Source organism: Ipomoea nil, unplaced genomic scaffold (genome assembly GCF_001879475.1).
Source record: "Ipomoea nil cultivar Tokyo-kokei standard unplaced genomic scaffold, Asagao_1.1 scaffold3147, whole genome shotgun sequence".
NCBI lineage: Eukaryota > Viridiplantae > Streptophyta > Magnoliopsida > Solanales > Convolvulaceae > Ipomoea > Ipomoea nil.
Genome location: NW_017619575.1, coordinates 675,998 through 696,950, shown reverse-complemented (window position 1 = coordinate 696,950; position 20,953 = coordinate 675,998). Strand labels below are relative to the sequence as shown.

Below are 20,953 nucleotides of genomic sequence, written 5' to 3'. Positions count from 1 at the left end.
TGTGTGTATTTATTAAATTAGTATTTCAATAAGTCACGTCTATTAATCTATTCTCACTAATAATTTCATATTAGACATTTTAGGGTCCTACAAGGCTATAACCCGGGAGAGCGGTTGTTAGGTCTCTTATTGCAATTATTATTATTATTATTATTATTATTAATGCTATTGTAATTATTATAGTTCTAGTTATTTGTTCTATAACTCTATAGTATGTATATTTATTCATGTTGTAATCCTGTACAATTGATTTAATAATCAGAATATTAGTCCTAATCTGGTATCAGTTGCTAGGTGACGGGTGGCGCAATTAAGGATGTGGGTGGAAATGGCTTGGGGTTTTATTTTAAATGTTGGGATTGCTTGTAGTCTAATTGTGAAGTTATGGCGATGTTTCATCAATTGTTATGCCTTGGACCCGTGTCCAACATGCTTGCTGGACACGGGTAACAGTGCCGTTAGGCACTGTTATCTCTCTTTTTTTTTTTTCTTTTTTTTTTTTTTAATTTCAGATCACTTTGTTATAGAAGTATATGTTCATAATTTTATTACTATATGTTAATAACTATACATTCATAACTCCATAACTGTACGTTCATAACTCTATAACTGTACATTCATAACTCTATAACTGTACATTCATAACGTCATAACTGTACATTCATAACTCCATAATTGTACATTCATAATTTTCGAAGCTCTATGTTCACAATTTTAGAGCTCTATGTTCATAATTTTATCACTATATGTTCATAATTGTAAGTTCATAATGTTAGAGCTCTTTGTTCATAATTCGATCAATAACTGTACATTCATAATTCCATAACTGTAGATTCATAACTCCATAACTGTACATTCATAATCTTCGAAGCTCTATATTCACAATTTTAAAGCTCCATGGTCATAATTTTATCACTATATATGTTCATAATTGTAAGTTCATAATGTTAGAGCTCTGTGTTCATAATTTCATAATTGCATAACTATACATTCAAAACGGCATAACTGTACATTCATAATCAAAAAAAAAAAAAAAAATAACGCCATTAACAGCAAAACACGCGCGATTTTTTTTTTTAACTAAATGACACGTTTTTTTTAAAAAACGACGTCGTTTTGGGCCCGTCTCCACAATTCAATGTGGACACGGGTCCAGAGCATAATTTGCCATGTTTCATGGCATATGTTTGGCTTGGGAAGGAAGATTTAGGACCCAATAAATCTTAGTGAATAGAAAAATCTTTGAGAGATTTGCCCACATTGGACATGTGCTCAATCAATTTGCCAGCGCAGCTTAAGATTACTAAACCAGAATAAAGAATCCTCTCCAAATTTTCTATACTTAGATAATCAATAATAAACAAATAAAACTTCACGTGTTTCATGACTGACTGTGACACTTCTCTTTCTCCAACTGGAGAATACAAAGCTTAAGTTCGTCAATACCGACAGTATAATATTCAATTATTCAGCGATAAGATGATTACTTGTGTACATTAGACGTCTATACAAACAGACAGAAGTTTTCAAAATTTATTCTTTAAGGGGTCTGATATAGATGACCCAAATATTAAATTTTCTAGCACTATAGTCTAGGAGAGATTGACAAAAGCATATGCTAGCGGCCTCTTTCATCAGACTTTTGGATTGAATGCTTTTCAAAGCCTCAAAGGTAATACTTCACAAATAAAGAAAAATGTTGAGATCAATCTCAATGGCCCCCACTATCCCATCTTGTGAAAGAATTAAATCACAAGAGTACAAGACTAAGAACTTGATACACTAATACCTATAAAGGATTCAACTCCAAACTGTGTTACGGGTCAAAACTGAACCCCTATCCTTCGACTACCAGCATTGCTGAGACTTACTTCACTCTTGCCTTTGCCCACTAAAGTCATCCCAGGAAACACGGGCAATATAGTTTAAAGAAGAACCCATGTTTGATGACACAGCATCAAATCAAAGTTCACCCACTCTGGAAATTTTCTGCATTTAACCAATTTTCTAATTCCTGATAAGGGTGTTGGGTTGCTCATATTGATGAATAATATACATTGATTAATTCCAACAGCCCCACAGGCCACAACTAGTCATCTTAAGATGTCCAATAAGGAGGAGGAGCAAGTAGCTAGCTGCCTAGCAATTAGGAAGCATGTTAAATCTGTGACCTAACCCTTAGGGAAGTAGGTACCTTGTACAGTCATATCACAACTTGGAGGGAGCAATAAGTTATTATCCATGAGAACTACTCATTAAAGGCAAGGGTATAGTTGAGAAATTTGAAAGAATTTCCAGATATTTCCCCTGTGTAACAAATAGAGATCAATTCCAATTTTGCATTGGACAACAAATAGAGGAAGTGGAGAAGAAAATATGGTTGAGAAGAGTAAAGGGAGAGAGAGGACGAAGAAGACAAAAGGAGGTGCATGGAGTATTGAGAGGGAGAGGAACTGATTAAGAGAGAATTTAAATTCCTAGGTGAAAAGGCAAAAACCCTTGTACCCGGGCCCCGGGCCCCACACTCCAATCCTACAAGGATTGTGCAAGGACCAATACCTTCCCCCAAATGTTGAATCTCCAACCCTAAGGGGCCCCCACACTCCGACTCGAGAGAGCATGTGAGAGGATGTAAATCACGGTGACTCAATGGTTCACAAGGGGGTGAAACTTCCACACAGTAGAAAACGGCAAATTATACCATGGATCAGCGTCTATCTTGCATTGTAGATCTTGGTCAAAAAATAACCTTCAGATTCTGTATCTATAATTGACACGTTTTGTACCTGCAGTTGATAGTTTCTGTACATGTAATTATCATATTATGTGTCCGCAATTATCAAGTTATTTGTTTACATGTACAGAAACTATTAACGGTAGGTACAGAATGTGTTAACTGAATGTACAAAATTTCTGTATCAGGATTCACAATGCAATATAAATCCTGGTCCATGGTAGTTGACTAAAAACAATCTTGCAGCATTGAACGGCAACACATGGTAGGACAGCCATTGCTTTTGGCAGCATTACAAATGTGTATTATAAATTTATAATAGCTGTCCTAGTAGCCCTACAGCCTTAAACACCACATTCGTACTATAGCATATCAACAAACTCTTGGGCTCTTGGCCTTACCTTTCTGTAGCTTGCTTATCAACATTATTGGAAGAACTGCGGTAACTACCATGCGTATCAACTTATATTATATACATCTAAGACATAAACACTGTGACCGACATAAATAGTACACCTAAAATTAAACAGATATTGCATGACCCTATATTGTCTTATAATGGGGGGAATATATATTTTTTACAAATATATTATACAGCTCACAAGATGTACTAACGTAGTAATTGCTTATCCGTTTTAAAACTGCACTCTGTATTTCATTTAAATATGACCAATCATTAAATGCAACAAGTCTAAAGATGAAAGAATTTACCGTATGAATTCCTTCTGGAAAAAGGTCTGAAAAATCATGTAGAACGATTCACTCAATTGTGTGGAAAATGTACTTTTTCTCCATTGCTCAACAACCTCTTTTTCACCTTGTCTTGTTAAAATCAGTCAGTACCCCTTTACAAGCACATGTAAAACATGCTACACATAAGTCCAATGATTTAACAGAAAGCATCCTGCATAGTGTGAAAATGAGAAAATATGAACTCAGGTAGGGGTGACATATTCAGATTCATTCAAGTCAACTTTTTGGTAAACAATAAAGTCGAAAACGTGATATAAAATACGGAGCAGATGTCAAGAAAAATTATTGGATCACATGAAATTTCATTACATCTAGGGATGAGTAGTTGAGAGTTAAGACGTTACGGGCTTTTTTTCCATTTGAAACTCTGACAGGATTGAAGGCCGGGACCTCAGCCCAAATGGGCAATCACTTGTCAAAGACTCAAAGGCTCAGAAACTCAACATAGCCTATAATAGTTATGGGCTTTAGCTTTAACTTCACTCATTTAAGAAAATGTGCTATTACTTGTGTACAAAGGTCAAAGAAATAAGGTAGTATGATCACAACATGGTTACCTACTTACCTTTCCTCAATCCTAAAATATCAGAATCCAAATGAAAAAACTTGTTGAGATATTTTTCTGTACACACCTCTTGTGGCAGACAAGAGAGGAAAATGAAGTATAATTGCCATAGCAGATGAACTCCTTAGATTTCTCAACGGTGTTAAAGCATCCAACACAAAGAGAAGAAGCTACCTCCTAAATAACCTCAAAGATCACATTCATGTAGTTTAAACTGCCAAGGAACCGCAATATTCTGGAATCTCCACTACAACATATGACAAACCTATTGCTTACATTTGCTTCCTAGAAAAAACTGTAGTCTAGAAGTTACTAGTTGCATGCTTTGTTTTATGATGATGACCTCTCCTGCTTTTAAGTTCCATCCTCATCCAACCACCACCTACTATCAAAGAACTATCCATTTAACACCACTTTGTGCACTGCTATTCTAAACTTTTTTTGCTTTAGTGCATCGATTCTGTAACTAAGCTCGGAACTGATTGCTCATGGACAATTAAAGTGAATGCCCAAGACTAATCATGCTAACATATTCGACCCTTTTCTCCATCAGAACACAGTCTCTTTTAACCCGGATATTAGACAAGTTGCTTAGCATCAGCAACCACAAGAGATCATCATCTCCTTTTTCACTTCATTCTAATCGTCATTGTGATGATAGTCATCATCTCTTTTCACTCGATTTTGGCTCCTTTCCTTTGCCTTGAATTTCTGTCCTTTAATACAAGCCAAGCGTTCCCTATATCTAATAGCTCCAGCATGAATCGGAATGCCCCTTCTTAACACCAAGTTCATGAGATAGATGTATTTGTATCTCATGCCTATCAATGGATGCTTCTCTATCAAAAAATTCTTCTTAAAAGCCTCCCTTAGAACTACAGTCTGTGTCCTGATTTTGTTAGACTGGTAAAATATCCCTGGGTGATGCACCAAAGCCTTTTTGAATCTCATCCCAAAACCCAAATAGTCCCCCAAAGAATAAACATTCTCCTTCTCTGTCTTCTTGGACACCAGCAAATTAAGCATTTCATGAATCACTGCCACTGCCCACTTCTCTGCCTGGTCGCTATTAGGATTCAAATGAAAAGCATCCTCATAAGGCGAAATGTACGGCAAATTTTGCCATTCCTCCACCCAATTCTTCACTCTCTTCTCTAAATCAAACCCTCTTGGTAAATTCGTCGAAAACCTAATAGGCCTTCCATTTCCAGCCTCGGAATCCTTACTTCTCGCCCTCTTTTCCATTACGGAAACTGCTAAATCATCCCTCCATTTAACCAATTCTAATCCGAACACTTGGAGTCCCGATGGATCCCTAAACCCCATGTCACAAATCTGAAAATATTCCGGAAATTCGGGTAGAAAACTCAGCAAATAGTCATACGGCAAACCCAAATCGAACTTGAACTTCTCAATCACACCCAGCGGGAGTCTCTTAGCTCTGGCGAGCATCAAGAGCTTCGCCAGCCGTTCCGCTACGTCTTTCCGGTGATGCGAAAGGCTCAGGATCAGCATTTCATCGGTGTGCAGAGAGAGAGCCTTCGGAGTGAGCTTTACGTGAGGGGTAGATAGGGACTTGTTCGGAGGTCGAAAAACCTTGAAAATGTAAGGGTATTTCTGGATGAATCTCAAGGCGGTGGTTGGGAGGCCGAGATGGGGCTTCAGAGCGGCGACGGTGCGGAGCGGTAGGGTTTTAGATGGTTGGGAGAGGATAACTGTTTTGAGAGAGAGTAAGGGTTTGAGGTTCTTCTCGTTCTCGACTGCCTTGTCGAGGTACGGGTCTCGGACCCACTTAACCTTAGCGTTCACGAACGTGCGGACGTGGCGGCGGAGCTTGGCTGCAATGGCGGTTGTGAGGTGGCGCAAAGCCATGGTGGTCAACTGGTCATTTACAGAGCCGCTGTTTGGAACGGCCAAAGTTTGGGAAGTTGGCGGCAAAAAAAAAAAAACAAAACAAAAAACAAAACAAAAAATAACTTGTTCGATAAATGAAAAGCTTTTTTTTTTATTATTATTATTACAAAAAATAAAAAATTTACACTATATAACTTATTTACTTCCTTACCAGTAAAACTAATCAAACAAATTGATTTATGATATTTGATAATGGTAAGTGTAAAATAAACTCTCAAAGTTAATTATAATAATGTGATTAAACTCTTAATTACTCCATATAAATTATAACCGTTTAGTTTAAAGAATAACAAAATTGTATGGGTAATTTTAAATTTTTTTATTTTAATCTAACGAAGGATCAAGCCAGGTGTCATTAAAATTGACACCCTATACTAACATAACGATTGTAGGACAAGCTAACTTTGTCTTCAAATAACACTCTCAAATTGTTCAGCGGGGAGTCCTTCCACTTTGTCCACCTAGTTGTCCCTTGGTAAATTTTTTTGACCAAACAGTATGCAACTCTGTCTTGCTCCCTAAAGATATGATGGAAAGTGAGCGCCCAATCCTTCTTCATCCATGCTCTACAACAATCGATGATATTTCTCATGGGGTCATTGGATTATAGACTTTTGGTTTCAAATTTTATTTGCAATAGAATAAAAAACAACTATTCTAGTTGAAAACTAGATGATTCGAGTTCCAATTTGTAAAATTAAACTACTTATTACTCCGTATTTGTTTATTTTATTTAATATTTTCTTATAATTTTGAATTGTTTATGTTTAATAGTAGTGTTAACATAATTTATAAATATATAAATTGTATATGTTAATTATAAACTTCATATTATGTAAATTTGAATCATAATAACTATAATTAAATTTCATTAACTAAACTAAACGCATAAAATGTGACGAATAAGTACTTCACAACTTCTTACAAAACAAAAGTTGCACAACTCTCAAGTAATCATTGTACATTATTATTTTAAATATAATACAAATTTAAACCACTATGTAACTTTTAAAAATTTAGATTCATCATTAAATTTTCACTATTAAATGACTTTAATTTAATCACAAATTCACAAGTGTTACTCTTTCAGAAAGTATGAAACCTATGCACTAGCCGACTGCGCCACCACCCCTTGTTCACAATTGTTACTCAAATGTACTATACGAGTTAAATGAACTTATTTTATAGTCAATCTAATTTAATACTCATAAATTTACAATCACATACAAATCAAATGGACTTATTTTTAGAATTAATCTAACTTTAATTTATTTATTAATTTATAATTACTACAAGAAGGTGGTATAAGAGTAAACATACTTCCTCTATTTCATTTTATGTGTTTAGTTCGATTAACGAGACTGAATTATTTTTAATTCATTTTTTTAAAATAAAAGGCTAATTCATTAATCATAAACATAAATGTTTACAATACAGATCATTATAATGACAGTGCATTCTTTACCGTCAGACATAGAAACAAATTTCCTAGCAGTGTTATAGAAAACTTGGATCGCTGACTGTTTTATAAATTTGAAGTCAAAGTTGTTGAATGAACTCGGTGTTTATTCACAGATCTGGTCAAACATAGTCAAGCTTGACTCTGATGTGACCATTTTATCATTCCACGCTTATGATGAGAACTCGCCAAAGAAATGAGAGGAAAAGTCGCCAAAGAAACGAGAGGGAAACACTCGACAGGGAGACAAGAGAAAACAAACTAGCCAAAGGAATAAAGCTCAACCCTCCATTAGAGGGTCAGCCGGCAGCCAGCAGCCGGTAGCCGGAGGATAGAGTTACAGGGCCTTTACAGATGAAAAAAAAAAAGAAAGTAGTTATTTGAAGAGAAAACCAACTCTTCGCAATTTTTTTATTTATTTATTTTTTTACTTAATAAACTTCTATTCAAAAATTTATAATATTAATTTTAGTATTTTTTTGAAGAAATATTAATTAATTTTATATATTTAAAAATTACATTAAAAGTATTATTAAATACAAAAAATATTAATATTTAAAATAAAATATTTAAAAAATAAAAAGAAAAAAAGAGATTCAATTTTACTAATAAATAAGACATATAAAATGAGGTAGAGAGTAATTATTTTATAATTGGTATATATCTTAACAGGAAAAATTGAAATGAAATGATTTCCAGATCACGACAAATTCTAGAATATTGCCTCAAATAAATTTCAAGCGCTCACGTGTTGATTTCGGAACGGCTCCGACCATAGAAAACGGGATTCTGATTGGTCTACACTCTACACAGTGCATACTCGTCCCCACACTCCCGGCGCCACCCCATCGCGGCGGACGACATCCATGGATGGTTGCTTAGACTCAGTTTCTCATCCGCCGTACGAGCTTTTGCTCAGAGCGGCTTCGTTGATTCCCATATCTCACTATCTATTTGCCTTTCTCTCCATCCTTATCTTCTTTCTCTATCATTTCATCGAAATCCATTTCTTCCGAGATTTGCTCGCCGGATTTAGAGGTCAAACCGTGTCCTTGACCTTCAGCCCTTGCTCTCAGCTCTATCAGGAAGTTGTTTCCAAGTGTAGAATTCTTCACGGCAGGTAAATATTAAGTCCTGTACTTGTGATGTACTTTTTTTTGTTAGTTCGGTATATTTTCCTTTAGTTTATTTATCTGTTATGTTTTGATCCGTGTATTTGTGATGTACTGTTTATTCTTTTGTTGGTTGGTTAGGTTCAGTTAATTTTCCACTGCATATATCACGTGGAATTGAAATGCAAAGGTTGCACGTTATCACCGTCTTGTTGTTGTGCGGTTACTTGCAGGTTTTCGTCTACTCCATGGTTGTGTAGTCCGCATTTACAGACTACCTTCTTACATTTCTTTGGGATGCCTCCAGTCTGCAACTATAGAAGGTGAAATGTAGCTGACTTTATTTATTTATTTATTTATTATTATTATTATTATTTTTTTTTAATCTTTATTACTACTATTATTATTGATTAATAATTTTTGCTGATATGTTGTTGCCACCAGAAAGATATTTCATACACCTGATGGTGGAACTATAGCATTGGATTGGCTGACCATTGAGGATGGTAATGCAATTTTCTCTGTTTTATGTGTCTGGAATTAACTTTGTAATGTTTGCTAGAATCTTCTTGTTGATTAAAAAGATAAAAGGCATACTGGTCCATTTATGTAATTGTAATATTCTAAATGTGGGAAACTGTCCCATGGTTGACCATAAATGTTTTTGAGGCTAGGTAGAGGAGGAACCATTGTGCTTTGCGCTTACCCTTGTGGTAACGTCATCTCACAAATAAAAGTTGTTAGTTGAGAGTGAAAACCAACCAAGCTAATCCCTATTCTCCATGTTTGAGCACAACTTCCCGCTGTTAAGAATGCGGTTTTCTTTTCTTGGCTCAGTATAGTTGACCATTTGTTTATAGGGTTACACTTCCAAACCAAATGAAGTCTGAAGCCTTAGTGCTTTGCACATTGCACTTACCCTTGTGGTAACTTGAACTAACAAATAATAGTTGTTAGTAGAGAGTGATAACTGATAACCAACCAAGCTAATCCCTATTCTCCATGTTTGAGCAGAGCACAATATTCCCTATTCTCCATGTTTGAGCAGAGCACAATAGTAGACCATTCAAACCAAATGAAGTTTGACCTATCTACTTACTTGACAACTTTTTATCTTCTTACAATTGAGAAAACATAAAAGTTTGATTCTCCCTGTTTGTGACAGTGTTAGTACTTAGTCATCTTATCATCTCCTTTCTTCAAAGGTGGTGGTATTATGTGCTTGCTCATTTGTCATCATTTACTTTTTTTTACTGGATAACTGCTACAAATGATTTGTAATTGACATCATATGATGATTTTTATTGTATAAATATAGTAAAATAATCTTCTGTGTTTTCTACTTGTGCTTTTTAGTTAGGTCATCATATATAAAAAATTGTGGTGGAGTTTACAGCAATGATAAAAGCCCAATCCTGATAGTGGTACCTGGCTTAACAAGTGACTCTGATTCTGCTGTAAGCCTCTTTCATCTTATTTTGGAGTCCCTTAAGTGATCCTTACAAACTAATAATTCGTGACAATGTAATATGTTGCGTCTTTATGACAATTGATTCTTGTCCATCAAAAACTAGTTATTCCGTGAACTTCCCTCTTCTCCCTCTATTTGTAGTGTGTAATTGAACAATTGAACATATATGGCTTGTATTTCTTAGATTGTATTTTATTTTTTCTATGTTATGACTTTCTATTTCTATATCATTTATATTGCTTAGTTCTGAAATTTATTATTTAAACAGTATGTGAAACATCTTGTTTTCAAGATGGCTAAACATGGTTGGAGAGTTGTAGTCTGCAATCATCGTGGCCTTGGGGGTGTATCTATAACTGTAAGTATGCCTTTCTCTAGCATGCATTAGATTTAGTGAGAGTGACTCCTAATTATTATACTTCTGTAGTCTGAACGCTTTTATAATGCTGGATGGACGGAGGACATCCGTAAAGTCATTGATCATCTTCATACCCAATATCCTGAAGCTCCTCTATTTTCTGTGGGGACAAGTATTGGTGCTAATGTTCTGGTGAGAAAATCAAGTCTGCTTCTTAATATTTTTTATTTTTTTTTTGGAATTTTAAAATGTCTCCAAACTACAGAGAAGTATTTATCCTAGTGATTGAAAAGGGAGCTAGTCTATTCTTTCTTATATATTGGCATCAATTTCATGATTAAAGCAATTTTGATGAAAATTAATTCCAAAAAAGATAGCTAAATCCTCTTTTCTGAATAAAAGTGCAAATAGATGCATATGGCTCATTAAACAACATATTTTTAAGTTCACTTTTCTCTGCACTCAGTTTCTTACTTGCAGAAATTCAAAAGCACCCTTTCTTTAACCTTCACCATACAAGATTTGAGTGTATGCCATTGATTCAATGTGCATCTGTTTCCTTGTGGATACTATATGCTATTATGCGGTAAAAGATAAGCACAGCATAGAAAAATACTACTAACAAAAGGGTTATTGCTGTTTCAAATTGAGCAGAAAATACAATATCAGCTTAAGATGTTTTTGAAATTCCAGGAGTTTAGATTGGAATACTTTGCCAAATCTTTCTCTCTTACCTGCATAGTATAGGTGGCAATTTCATCCCATCATGACATGATCTGCCCACTATTTTTATGTATTGGGCAGTTTTAATCTTTAACCTGCAGAAAAACCAGTTTTGCACTATTTACGACTGCGGGTTGCACAAGTCCTATTCTTCTTAATCTAGACTTTATCATGTTCTTCTATGCTTCTTGCAAATGCAAAATACAATCAGAATTTCTTCTCTTTAAATCCATCATCTCGGCCACTTGATTTCTTGTCCTTGGATCCCTCTTCTTAAGCATTCATAAATCCTCTTATCAATTTCTATTTTGAATTAATCTTTTTCTCTAAAAGAGGTTTGTCAAAAAAAAAAAAATCTATTTGTATTTTGCTTGACATTGGTTTTCTAACTTTTTTTTGTTTGTTTGTTTTTTTTTTGTTTTTTGTTGTTGTTGTTGTTGTTGTTTTTAATTTAATTTCTTATTTGGTTATATTTTCATTTCATTCTCATTGGTTGCATACAGTTAAGTTGAATTATCTAGGAGGGTTTTTCTAAAGTAAATTAATTTCAGTATTAGATTTCTTGGGTCAAAGTTTTGGAATTTTCTTGATTCAATTGTGTATTAGTTTTGTAAAATAGTCAATGGAGAAGTTCTGGACATTTCTAGTTCTTTCACTTGCAATTTCTGCTATTACAATTGTTGAGGTAATTCGTTTGTTGGAGTTCTAATTAGCATGGATTTGCAGAAATAATTATCCATTCCATTTGTTGCATTTTGCACTTGTATTTAATACCATGAGACTGGGTCAAACATTCAAACGGCCTAACCTGTTTATTAAACCATTCCTAACCAGTTATGGCCTGCCTCTTTGTCATCGTGTAGAGTTTTAGCAGTTTATGAACCTGCCTAATTTTTATATTAACCTGTTATGACCAGCCCCAAAAATTACCCGAGCTGCCCATTTGCCACCTTTAATATATAGGAATAGATCAGTTTATCTTCTGATTTCAGTGTAGCATTATTTTAATAGCTGGGATTTTTATGTTTTCAGGTGAAATATCTTGGTGAGGATGGGGTCAATACTCCCATTGCTGGAGCAGCAGCTATCTGTTCTCCATGGGACCTTTTGGTTAGTTTCTAGTTAGATGGATTTGCACTAGTGGCTTCTAGATGTACCCCTGATTATCTATATCTATTTACTTGGGTATTGGCCTCTTAACCTGTTGGGGATGCTACTATCCATTTCTTTAGGTCAATCCTTGGGTTTGATTTAGTTATTTACACTTTTGAATGGTTATTTTAATTTGAAGATTTGTGCCACTCTATAACAGATTAACAGGGGATAGTTTGTATCTAGATGTATAATGGGATAACTATGGTGTGACACATCTTATCTTCCTGTCCTTTCTTCTTCCTCTTCACCATAATTTTTTCAATCTTGATAAAGCTATAGCTACTTCACAACCCAAAAAAAATCAGTTACCTAGCCACATCAAATCAGAATTGTGAAGCCGACCATAATGTTTGTTATTCCTCAAAAGCCTCCTGGGGCTAGATTGGTTGTGTTTGGATATGTTTATTTTGTTTTCTTTTAACAAAATTAAACAAACGTTTTTACCTTTTCCAGACATGTGACAGGTTTATTAACCGCAGGCTTATCCAGAGATTCTATGACAAAGCTCTAACAATTGGCTTAAAAGGTTATGCTCAGCTGTATGTCTCTGCAACCTTCTTTCTTATTTCTATTGGTCAACGGAACTCAATTCTGATTTCTCTCTAGATTTGGTTTCAGTAGCTGTATGTCAGCTTGTGTTACTTATGGAAATCAATTTTTTAGTTTTAATTTTTTTTTTGGATTGTCCTTTGTTCATATTTTCGGTTTGCATATTTTTGGTTTGGTTTAAACCATTTAACTCTGGATTTTGCAGGCATGAGTCTATCATGTCCCGTCTTGTAAATTGGGAAGGCATTACAATGGTAATTTATGCTAAGTTTGTGCTATTGCTTTGTCTTTTAGTGCTCTCCATTAAGGCACATAGTCATATACAAAGTGTTTTGAAATTCCTTGATTGCTAGAGCATTAGATGCGTAAATAACTTTCGGCTGCAAAAATCAATTCTTTGTAGAATAAGGGGTTGAAGTGCAAGTGCAAAATGCTAATGTGTATCAACACACATTTCACCATTGGCTACTAAAGCGTACTTATATTCTAACCTATATCCTTGGAATTATTAGGTAGATTAGAAATTCTTTAACTTATTTGGATTTACTTTATTTCACTTTGCCTGAATGAATTTAAAAGAGTGCTTCATTAAATTTTGTAGTGGCAACAGTTGAGAACTCTATTATGTAATTCTCTTCTTTGTGTTTTACATACGAAGGCCATGATAACTACTGAACACATCTGTCCATGAGATGATGATGTCTATTATATGAATTAGCTAGCTCTACTGAAGTATCTTCTTGCCCTCTCTTTGCAGTCAAATAGTGTTCGAGACTTTGACAACCATGCCACTCGCGTTCTTGCTAAATATGAGGTACTTTTAATTGTTTCTGAATTTCTTTAATAGAGCTTGTAAATCAATTGTTATTGAGGCCTGATTATTTGTTACTTGCTGCAGACTGTAGATACATATTACAGGCGATGCAGCAGTACTAATTATGTTGGAAACGTTATGATTCCCCTTCTCTGCATTAGTGCTTTGGACGATCCAGTCTGCACAAGGGAAGCAATTCCATGGGATGAGTGCCGGTATTTAGTCCTTTACATAGATTCTCATTGAACTCAGAAAACTGCATATTTAATCTTTACCATGAAAAACAGATATTATGGGCATATGGCACATTTAATTAAGAAAAAGAATGACTTCATATAATAGTAGTCTAATATCCCATTCTTTCAGTTAACCAGTTCTTTTCATCAATGTTAGGAAGTGTACCTGTATACCAACCCTGGAGGGTTGAAATTAGTTGAGTTGAGTTTGTCACACTTTTGATAAACTCAACAAATCGAAAAATTAATAACAGAATTATGAAAAGAGTATGAGCATAATCTTTTTCCTCTTTCATACACCGCTACTAGTGCACACATCACCCTTGTCACTGTTTGTGATTCCACAACCATCTTTAATTTTTAGTGTGTGTAGAGTAACTAGATGCCTGTTGATTGTTGATTAGTTTACATATTCAAAAAGCAAGGACGTGTAACTTTGACTTTTGGCTGTTTCAGATAATTATCAAATCAAATGCATATATCACTATTGCTTGTGTTACAAAACTTTGTTACCTTTATGGTGACTATTGTTCCAGTACATGTATCCCTTTTAATATAATATGTTCTGAAGTGGAGATTTTTACAGGGCAAATAAGAACATTGTTTTAGCTACTACAGAGCACGGGGGACACTTGGCATATTTTGAAGGTCTCACTGCCAAAAGTGTTTGGTAAGCTGTGTTGCTGTCCTGCTAATTAGCAAAAATATTAAATTCCACTTTCCTTGCCTCAAGATTAGGTTTTTCTGATATTTGAAGTTTTGAACCATATTTAGTGTTAATTTTAAATATTTTGGTTGGGGGTCAATTGTTATATTGGAAATTTGGAAGAAATGGCCTCTAACTATTGAAAATTTGACAAATTTTCCCAAGCTGTTAAAAATTGGATGGGTCCAAAAGAATGATCACACAAATCTGGCCAAGGCAGACTTGACAAATCTAAGAAAAGCAAAGGCCGTATTTAAACAATTTTTAATAGTTGATGGATCATTATTTTTGTTTTAATTTAATGGGGAAAAATTAAATTGGCATGGACCAAAAGTAGAATTAGTTCTTTTCTAGTCAATAATTATTGCTCCTTCCTATGATTAGTCTTCCCAAAGACTAGTCCCTCTCATAGACGAACCATTTCAGTGTTTGCAGGAAATAGTTAGGAAAATTAAAAGGATTTTTTTTGCATTAATATCCAAGTATTTTGTGAATATCTAGTGTTAAGAAGTCAAGCTTACAAATGTGCTTGTACACGTGATCCTATTTGAGGAATAATCCATGGCATAACCTACTTTGTTTCGATGTCTGATATTAAATAATAATGATCTGATTAAATACCATGTTGCTATAGAAATATAACATCCTTTATGAAACTTGCTTTGCCAAATTGTATATTCTCATTCATCTTTCCCTTTCTTAACTGATTGATTCTCATTATTTTCTTGTACACATGTAACTAATGTACAGGTGGGTAAGAGCAGTTGATGAATTCTTCAGAGTTTTGAGCTCTAGCCCTTTGATCAAGGAAAGAGGTGTGGAGATACATATTCTGTGTTATTTCATTTGTTAATGGATTTTATAACTGCAGTTGTTAAAATTTACATCTATTTGCTTGGGCCTTTACCTATGTGAAACTGTCTTTGTCCTTTGTATGCAAGTTTCTTAATACCCATGAACATTCAAATGCTGATTGCATGAAAACATGAAAAGATTAAAAGCTACCATTTTTGAAAAACTCTTAGCATCGTATATAACGGTGCTAAAGAACATGGTTCATCTTTACACCGTTACATATGCCACTATAGAAATTCCTCGGTTGTTTATTTGAATCGAAAATGTGCAGTTATGACCATGATGCTCTCACTATCCTAGACATTAATATATTATTATTAACTTATTATTGATGATGTTTCTAGCCATGCAAGATACTGCCAAGACCAACCCAATTGAATCTTCAATTGATCAAGCTCCATACGTGAGCGTGATGGATGATGGAATGGTGAGTGCTGTTACTAATGAGCCGCCACCGAGTGATATAGGATGCTGCGAGCTGTCCGAGCACACGGTTGCAAAAGACAAAGCTGGAGATGGTTCTTCAGCTTCAGCTGCAGAACGTAATGGTGTAATTACGCCCCAAGAGGCAAATGCGGGGACTGCTGAGATTGTCGAAGACGCTGCATTGCCTCCCGTTAGGAAATGCTTAAATCAGCTTTCAAGGCGAAGTAAAGCGTCAATATGGCTTCTTGCCTATGTTGCAATCCTTACAACTTTGCCAATTCTGGGCTCTGCACTACCACTGCTGCTCAAGAAAAGGTTAAGAAACATCTTTTCAGGATTGTTACAGAGAAAATAATTTATCCTGGCCACAGGAGAGAAGATAGCGCTGGCTCATAAGAGAGAGCCTCTCTATACCTTTCTGTTGTACTAATTATAATAATCTATAAAATTCAGCAAATCTATTTTGTTGATGCACATTTGCAATAAGAAAAACTAAATTCTTTTACTCAATGATATAGCAAAATTGTTTTAGTTTCACTATCAATCTATGATAATTTTAAGCTTTGGTCTAGCATTGGTTTTTCGGACAAGCAAGTGTTTTAATTGCTTTACGATTGTCAAAACCACGTATTTATCACTACATTTGTCGACAAGGATTAGAGAATTAGAGAAGTGTTTACCGGAAGATGATAATAAGTGTCAAGGTAACAGACCTGTAACTGTTTATTTGCTACCAAGTTTGTCAAATGTTCAAGACTGCCTTTAGCAAATATAACTAGGGGTACAAAATCATTGAGATCAGAGCAGGTCCTTCTAGGCCTAAATGATGAAGTGTAATCCCATGGTAAAATGGTGGAACTTTGATGACAGATCACAGATGACTAAATAGTAAATCAGAGATGCACCATATGGAAGGAACTCCAGATCTAATGAGCACGGGTCATCTTTATCTTTGGCATGGACTTCTTCAACTGACGAGTGCGATCTTTAGCCTCTTTCTTGCGAAGAGCCTCAGCGCTTAGCTTAGCTTCAGCCTCTTCCAGCTTCTTTCGCTGCTCAGCCTTCTTCCTTTGCATAGCTTCTTGCCTAGCATTTTGAAGTTCTTTATACAAGTCTTGTGCAATCTTCGTCCGTGTTGCATCTGTTTTCGAACGAGCCTGAATTGCACAAATTGCAGTTTAGTATAGGGTTGCCAATCTAAATTTTTGAGACGTGGTAAAATTTTTAATTCTGGTGTAACTCACGTGTGAGCTGAGCTTGTACTTCCCAACCAAGTCAATGTAATATGGTATCAGAGCAACCAGCCGAGTCATGTCAGCCATGTTATTAGCATTGGGGAGAGCAAACTTAAAAACCAACATCTTCTTATGTGAGCCCACATGCTGATCAGAGAAGTGCATTGAGATGAAACCCTTCCCAAATTTCTCAAATGCCCTTTCACCAAAAACCTGCACAAGTACAATGAAAGAACATCGATTAAGCAGCATTGGTGTTGGGAATGCCTTTCTAATATAAAAACCAACCCCATATGATCTTATGATGAATGACTGCATTTAGGATGTGCTTTATAAGATTCTGATCTATTCTTATGATGGTTCCTTAATTGCAACATACAATTTCAATTTAAACCATCAAGAAGGCCACAGCCAAGCAAACTAATGTAGCTTGACAGGGTTCAGGGAAACTACACCCAAACTGGAGTTTGGTAAAAAAAGATGCAGTTCCAACATAAGAATGCCAAAGATTCCCTGGGCAACCAATTTAACATTTTAGCCAAAATGAAAAATGAAACAATAACAAAAAAATTAAAATTGAGGTAACTCAGATCAGTATTAAGGGCTTCAGCATGACATACATATTAGTCTGTTCAATTATATGCTTCAATATGATTTCGAAAAGGAATCCCGCATATCTGATAAATCTTAACACCTAGTTGGATATCTGTCTACATATACTCCTTTCCCAACTGAGGCCATTCACGGTGCAATCACAACCATTTAGAGAGAACCAACTATACTTTCTGGTTATTTGAGATAGTAGTATTGGATATACAAGTAGCAAAATCAGATGGTGAAAGTGTGAAACAAAAAATGTCAAAGTTCCCATCATATCATCTACAAAAATGATCCTCCCCACCAACTAAAAGGAAGCCTAACCAAGTAAAGAGTCAAAATTGTAAGAATTTCTCATAAAGTATAATAATAATATATATATATATATATATATATATATATATATATATATATATATATATATATATATATATATATATATATATATATATATTAGGGTATTTATGGTGCAAATATATGACTAAGTCAATAAGTAATTTAGTCAAATAAGGTAACTTAGGTATTCAATTTTGTTTTAACTGATTATCTGCCTATAATGATGGCGCTTCTAAGCAAAACAATCCCCTCCCACAGCTCGTATTGGAAGAATACACTACACCATCTAGTATTTAGAAGAGAAGTGATAGACACAACGACTAACATTGGAAGAATACACTACACCATCTAGTATTTAGAAGAGAAGTGAAAGACACAACGACTAACATTTCCGCAGGTCTACTGCCCAAATGCGAACAAGAAGACATCAAACTATGGCAGAGATATCTCAGTCATCCTAAAGCTTCCGCTACTACAAGGTTAGGGTTCTAGTAGTTTAAATTTTATTAAGTTTATGTTAGATCATATATTTATATCCAACCAAAAAAAAAAAGACAGTAAAATAAAGTTAATAGATGCTATTTAAAGGTAACCATTCTTCAAATGTTCAAATCATAACAGAATCAATGAAGCAATAGACTGTTACCTAAATTCAAGACAAGACAGAGTATGCACTACATTCACAAAGTCTAAGTAAAATATCAAGGCAATAAAAGCACAACACAAATGTTTACTAAACAGCAACATACCTGCTCAAGAACGACCTCAGTAATCATATCCCCAGCCACCTCCTTTGATTCAGAAACCACTGTAAACTCGTCGGTCACCCACTTCCTCCCACTGGGAGGTGCCATCAATCCAGCAAATCTCTGCAGATCCCTCAGCTCCTTCTGCATTGTTTTGGCTAATTTCTTCCTTGCTACAGCAAGCACCACCTGATCCATGGCATCATCATTCATATACACCTCGAAAGTTATCTCGTCCTTGCAAGGGACCACCATATTATACAGCCTGGAGAGCAAATCATGCCTGCTCTTGAGCTCCATAGTAGCTAGCAGTCCCTGGCAATATCTCCGCCCGCTTGCATAGAATTTGAACACATTCTGCCCTTCTTTCAGCAACAACGGCGAGTCATCGGTCTCTCCGACGCCCAATAAACTGAAATTCTTATCGAATATCGTGTCCTTGGTAGCAAATTTAGTGGCCCAAGCAAGTGCAATATTCTCATTTTCTCTCTTCCCCGTGAAATAGTTAATAACGAACACAATCAAAAACGAAACGCACACAAACTCCACTGCGTAAGACGACAACGGCTTGGGGATTTTGACGGACGGCTCCGATTCAGTATCCACTTTCAAACTCGGATCTGAGTCCGGAGAAGTAACAGTTTCAGTAACTACAGGAGATTCGGGCGGCACGTGCTGGGGAATCCCTTCGAATTCATCCTCATCCCAGTAATCAAAGGAGGTCGACGAGGGTTTCTGATCGGACGGCTGGGACGTGATCGGAGTATCGGGATTGGGCACGGGAGGACCATGGTCAGATTCGACCGGGTCAGAGACGGAGAGAGTAGTGGTCGGCGGAGGAGGTAGCTCGAGATCGGAGATGGAAGCGTCGTTCTGATCGAGAAGCTCGTCAACTTCGTCGGCGTCGAAACCCTCGAAGTGGCGAGGCTCGGAGGCGGAGGCTAGGGCGAGGTGGTGCAGGAGGACGGAGACGACGGAGATGAGAGCGATAAGGTATAAGCGCATATCCCCTCGGGGGATGAAGAAGGCGGAGAGCGGCGAGATAATCCGAGAAGACGATCGCCTCGCCATTAGTGCGTAGATATTGAGTTGGAGTTGCAGTGTTACAGATACACACAATTTAGATCTATAAATGAACCTTTCTGGAGATTACCCAACAATTATATACCGAGTATCATCATTTTTATATCTCTTTTAATTTACGACTAACTCACAATTGTATATGAAAGTGTACAGTAAAAACTAAAAAGTTTACTCATGATACCTCGTAGTTACCAAATCCAACTCAGTTGGGATTGTACTCATTTGTATATAATTTTTTGGGGTGTGTTTGGTTGATGGGTTTTGCACATAGAAATGAGTATGAAAGTGATTGTTGTTGTTTGGTTGATGGATTTTTAGAACACTACTATGGGTTTCGAATATCCCATTAATTGAAAAATTCATACCCAAATACAATAAGGGTTTCATTCCCTTGTTCATTCTCAAGCACTACTAATAGTAACCATTCTCATTCCACCCTACTACCAAACATGTTAAATACTTTCACCAAAACCCATTACCATTACCAAGTATTTGATACCCATTCTGATTCCGATTCCTATGTGCGAACCAAACACACCCTTAATTTATGCAGCAGCTTGCATAAAAAGTTAATACCACTTCTATTGAAACTCGAAATTATAATTTCCTATATGAGAGGATAATTTGGTGCCACTAGATCACAATGTCTTTAGCTTACATATGTTACTTGAGAGTGCACTCTAGATTAAGAGCGTCAACGTAACTTATCACAGTTGATCGATTCAACTTTAAAAAAAAAAAAAACAAAAAAAGCCAATAGAGTGTTTGGTAAATAGTTGTTAGGGTGTGTTTGGTTGGTGGGTTTTGCCCATGGGAATGTGTATGAAAGTGATTGTTGTTGTTTGGTTGATAGGTTTTTAGAACACTACTATGGGTTTCGAATACCTCATCAATTTGAAAAATCCATACCCAAATACAATAACAGCTCGTTTGGTTCGCTGGAAAATATTTGAAGGGGAATGGAATTGGAATTCCATGGAAAATAAATTCTAAGAAAACAGATTCCATTGTTTGGTTGGTGGAAAAGAAATTACTGGGATATGTTCCATTGTATGGTTGAGTTTGGAATGGTAAAGAATAATGAGTATAATGACCAATATAACCCTACACAACAATAATAAATAAT

General features: G+C 35.6%; 3 protein-coding genes across 6 annotated transcripts; 1 reads left to right on the top strand and 2 right to left on the bottom strand.

Annotated features, from left to right (window-relative positions):
* Positions 1-3,256: 3,256 nt before the first annotated feature.
* LOC109167164 (protein ROOT PRIMORDIUM DEFECTIVE 1) lies at positions 3,257-5,980 on the bottom strand. 4 transcript variants are annotated; one of them, XR_002051798.1, is made up of 3 exons: positions 4,728-5,980; positions 4,120-4,536; positions 3,257-3,638 (listed from the first exon to the last, which is right to left on the bottom strand). XR_002051798.1 is itself a non-coding variant. In XM_019316117.1 (1 exon), the coding sequence occupies exon 1, from the start codon at positions 5,922-5,924 to the stop codon at positions 4,692-4,694; it is 1,233 nt and encodes a 410-aa protein (XP_019171662.1). In that variant the 5' UTR covers positions 5,925-5,980; the 3' UTR covers positions 4,686-4,691. The 4 variants fall into 4 exon arrangements, 1 of the variants encoding a protein (XP_019171662.1); XR_002051799.1 differs by having other exon boundaries at positions 3,257-3,579; XR_002051800.1 differs by having other exon boundaries at positions 3,257-3,556.
* A 2,174-nt stretch (positions 5,981-8,154) lies between these two features.
* Positions 8,155-16,365, top strand: LOC109167161 (embryogenesis-associated protein EMB8-like). The gene is made up of 14 exons (XM_019316114.1): positions 8,155-8,545; positions 8,771-8,860; positions 8,982-9,043; positions 9,894-9,994; positions 10,277-10,366; positions 10,436-10,558; positions 12,122-12,199; positions 12,698-12,783; positions 12,999-13,047; positions 13,551-13,607; positions 13,692-13,822; positions 14,430-14,513; positions 15,300-15,364; positions 15,749-16,365. Exons 1-14 carry the CDS (start codon positions 8,292-8,294, stop codon positions 16,183-16,185), a joined length of 1,707 nt encoding a protein of 568 aa, XP_019171659.1. The 5' UTR covers positions 8,155-8,291; the 3' UTR covers positions 16,186-16,365.
* A 129-nt stretch (positions 16,366-16,494) lies between these two features.
* On the bottom strand, positions 16,495-19,913 carry LOC109167162 (uncharacterized protein At5g49945). The gene is made up of 3 exons (XM_019316115.1): positions 18,748-19,913; positions 17,075-17,278; positions 16,495-16,987 (listed from the first exon to the last, which is right to left on the bottom strand). The coding sequence occupies exons 1-3, from the start codon at positions 19,813-19,815 to the stop codon at positions 16,757-16,759; spliced, it is 1,503 nt and encodes a 500-aa protein (XP_019171660.1). The 5' UTR covers positions 19,816-19,913; the 3' UTR covers positions 16,495-16,756.
* Between the last annotated feature and the right edge of the window lie 1,040 nt (positions 19,914-20,953).